The sequence below is a fragment of the Gossypium hirsutum genome, chromosome D02 (genome assembly GCF_007990345.1).
Source record: "Gossypium hirsutum isolate 1008001.06 chromosome D02, Gossypium_hirsutum_v2.1, whole genome shotgun sequence".
Taxonomy (NCBI): domain Eukaryota; kingdom Viridiplantae; phylum Streptophyta; class Magnoliopsida; order Malvales; family Malvaceae; genus Gossypium; species Gossypium hirsutum.
The window spans coordinates 8,318,575-8,322,697 of NC_053438.1; the positions used below are offsets into that span (position 1 = coordinate 8,318,575).

Below are 4,123 nucleotides of genomic sequence, written 5' to 3' on the forward strand. Positions count from 1 at the left end.
TTTGTCTTGCAGGGACCCAAAAGTGTTTGAGCTTGTCTCACCTTCCTCAAAGAACGTCATCTCTCAAATTGATTGATCTGTTAGCAAAAATAGGTAAACACCTTTGATAAGTTCAAAATTCAACTAGAGACAATTATTAGGAATCCTCAATAGAAAGATGATGAATTTTAAAGGAAAGCTTCATCTTCCAATGTGAACCCTAACAAAAAAAAAATGAAATTAAGGGTTGTGGTTCTTAAGATGGGTTTAGACAAATAGCATTATTCATGGACGTTATGGATTCCAGGTTGCTAGGCAGGGTATTTGTACATTTGATAAATGCCTTGTTGATAGGTTTGAGAAAGCTTTGTTTCCATATTTAATTTATTTATTTTATTATATAATTTTGTTCTAAATTTAATCGGGAAACGTATTAAACAAAAAGAACATTATTGATTACAATATCACATATTCCTTTATAACCAAAATACCGGGCATTGACAAAAATGACCACGTGCCCCCCAACTCAAAATTTCAATAAACAAAGAGTTTAATTTGAGACAAAACACCATAACCATACTCCACCTTCACCTCAATCCCCTCCAATCCTGTCCCCCCAAAAATGTCGACTCCGCTTGTAACAATGGAAACGAAGGCCAAAGCAGAAGTTTACCAGGGAAACCAAACATGCAGAGACAAATTCACGTCGTTGTTAGCAGAAAAAGGGTTGCCTAATGGCTTACTAACTTTGCAAGACATACATGAATGTGGTTACGTTAAGGACACTGGCTTTGTCTGGCTCCGCCGCCGCCACTGCCGGCATAAAATGTCGTCGAAGAAAGACAGCTTTTACAGGTTCGAAAACGTTGTCATCAGCTACGACACCGAAATAACGGCGTATTTCGAGACAAACAAGATCAAGAACCTGACTGGTGTTAAAGCTAAGGAGTTCATGATTTGGGTCAACTTAACTGAAATCTACGTCCAACAATCTCCTTCTTCGACGTCGATGATTACGTTCAAAACTCCGGTCGGCTTGTCGAGGTCGTTTCCAGTATCGGTGTTTGAAGCTGGAGCGGTTGCCGTGAAGGAATTAACTGAGGAAGGCAAGGAAGGAAAGTAGTGCAAGAAAGAAAGGTGGTATGTAGATTACAATCTCAATTGCCATTTTACTTGCACGTATTAAATTTCTTAATACATGTGTAAATTGTATCAATTCATTCTCTTTTTCTTCTTTCGGATAAAATTTACTTAATAAGGTTAAAGGAAAGAAGAATATGCTGAAATATATGCTTAATGGGTATGAGAATATGCTTCAAATGGAACTTCCCAATTAGCTTCGGCTCAATCAACCCCAGCTTCTCTTACTTAAAGTTAATCAAAATTTAATTTTGACAAATCACCCACCTAACCTTATTTTACATTGATATATTACATATCCAATAATCATATTTACCCGACATGAAAAACAAACTGATGCATTTATTTTGACTAATATCCTAAAAATGCTTTATTAAACAAGCTTTAATTATGTTTTTATAGTTAAATAAGCTATAACTTCATGGGGTCACGCTATCTGTCTAAGCCCAAAGGCTTGTCTGAATTTTGGGAGGGTTTAGGTTAAAACATTAGGCCCGAAAAATGGACTTGAGCAAAAAAAATTAAACCTGTTTAAAATATGGGTCAAGCTCGGGATTAAACATTTAAGGTCTAAGCCTAGCTTGACTCGACATGTTTTTAAGTTTATAATACTTTATATGATGTAATTTAGAACACATTAGAAAAATAAACCTATACTAAATATATATAACACTACTCTAATGTAAATATTAAAATAATATTAAGATGAATATATAAAGAATTTCAATAAATAAAAAAATAATATAATATAAATATTTTAAAAATATATTTAAAATATAATATGGGTGAGCCTAATGGGCTCGAGTTGGTTTTTTGCAAATATGAGCGGGTTTGGGCAAAATTTTAGACCCATATTTCAAGCCGAGCTTGGGCTTGGGTAAGCATAAAGTATGTTAATATCATCTTTTGCCCAACCTGACCCGTCCCATAAGTATGTTTATTATATAACCTATGATTTTTAAAAATTTTGAAAGTGCTTATATATATAACACAATCACTCTTTTAAATTCTTTTGCATCAAGGTAGAGATAAGAGCTTGCAATTCAAAATAATTTTACTTTAACATTTAAAGCAAGGGGTTTTATCAGTAAAAATCATAGGTTAAGGGCTTATTTAACTACAAAATTAGTATAGGGGATTCTTTAAACAAAGTGTAGTAGTTTAAGGGGTTTTTTTTTAGCATATTTGCCTTTATTTTTTAATATAAAATGCATGCAACTGAATCAAAGTTAAAATTTCATGTGTACAATTGAATCAAAATAAAAGTTTTATGTGTATAATTACACCATATCAAAGCCTATGTACCACATTGCACATTAAAGTAGTGTTTGGAAAGTCACTTAATAATTGGATTTGAGTGTAATTGATTGTAATTACACAAGAGTGGTATGTTTTGGTAACTAATATATTTGGTGGGTCTCATTGAATTGGGCGCAATTGTAGCACTCCAATTGCACTTTCCAATTCTTAGGGGAATGATGAGAATTAGAATAATTATGCGAGTAATTACATTCAAATCTAATTTTTAAAAATTATTGTTTATATAAGTTATAAAAAATTATATTATAAGCATAAATACGTATTAGTGTTTCGGATGGTTATGGTAAAAAAATTTATATTATAGAAATAATTTGTATGTTTTATAATGTTATAAAAAATATTATTTAAATCTTAAAAAATTTCTAAAGTTTTGGCCAAAAAGTTTATTATAATTACATGCTATAGAAATATTATAATATATTTATTTATAAAAAGTTAACCAAGAAGTATGGATATAATTTATTTATGTATTCATGCTATATACCATAAAAAATATAAAAAATTATATTGTTTATAAGAAGGGTTATGAACGTTTTGGACAATTTATAAATCATAAATTTTTATTTACTTAATTTATGCATTATAAAATGGAATATATCCTAGTATAAGTCATTTTCCAAATTAATTAAAATTATAAACTATTTGGACTATAAGCCCAAATATTATAAGGCCGATGCTAATTTTGCAAATAAGAAATTTTTTTTTGTACCATATTATGGGTATGATACCATTTGAGATAATGACGCCAGACACAAACACCGTGAACTATTTAATTTGAAATATTCAAGGCTTTGAAATGTGGTTGAGAAGAGATTTATTGTTCTAAAAAATATTTCCAATATTAACAATGTCACCTTAATACAACATAAAAAAAGTAAGGCTGGATCGTACTAGCATATTGCATATTTCATAACTTCAATCAATTGTGGAATTGAAAAGATTCATACTTCGAAGAGTACATAGAAAAATGAAATCTTGATAATTTTAATAATGCAGATTTAAATTCAGACGATGATGAACTTAGTCAATGACTAACTGATAATGATAAAGAACATATGTTATATATTAAAGAAAGATCAACCCAACAAATATGCACTAAACCAATTAAATAAAATTATATATGGTATTTATGTTTCTTGTCATAGGAAGCTCAGAAAGACATGCATAGAATAGTTGGTCCATTATCTTTTACAGTATTAGCCTTCCAAAGGTAAAGATTATGGGCCTAATTATATTCAACTTAATCCACTAAACTCTTGGACTGTACATCTGCAAATATAAGCACAATTATAGCCATAGGATACAGATGAAAGCCACCCATTATTATAATATAAAAATAAAAATTCTAATACACTGTCATAATATTTTATATGATCAATATTCTAATAGGACTCTTGTATAAAAAAATAATTTTACTAAAATTTATTTAATTTTACATGTTTCTTCAATTTTTTGGTGAATTACAACAATAGGATAAAGCCCAAACAACTAACGCGACTAGCGCAACTCAAACCCAAGCCACACTTGGAGTCGTGAACACCTTAACCATCAACCCCTCACATGGGATTCAGTGTTTTTAACGTATTCAACGTACAATATAGCTTTACTTTATACCATTAATGCAAAGTAACATTGTTCAAAACATTAACCAATTAACATAATTAACTCTGATATTAATTAAGAT

General features: G+C 30.1%; 1 protein-coding gene across 1 annotated transcript; it reads left to right on the top strand.

Moving 5' to 3' along the window:
- Positions 1 to 408: 408 nt before the first annotated feature.
- Positions 409 to 1,249, top strand: LOC107908370 (uncharacterized). The gene has a single exon (XM_016835548.2). The coding sequence runs from the start codon at positions 602 to 604 to the stop codon at positions 1,100 to 1,102; it is 501 nt and encodes a 166-aa protein (XP_016691037.1). The 5' UTR covers positions 409 to 601; the 3' UTR covers positions 1,103 to 1,249.
- The last annotated feature ends 2,874 nt before the right edge of the window (positions 1,250 to 4,123 follow it).

Bases quoted from the DNA above. Each gene is read 5' to 3' on its own strand.
- LOC107908370 (XM_016835548.2), top strand. From the start codon at position 602: ATGTCGACTCCGCTTGTAACAATGGAAACGAAGGCCAAAGCAGAAGTT.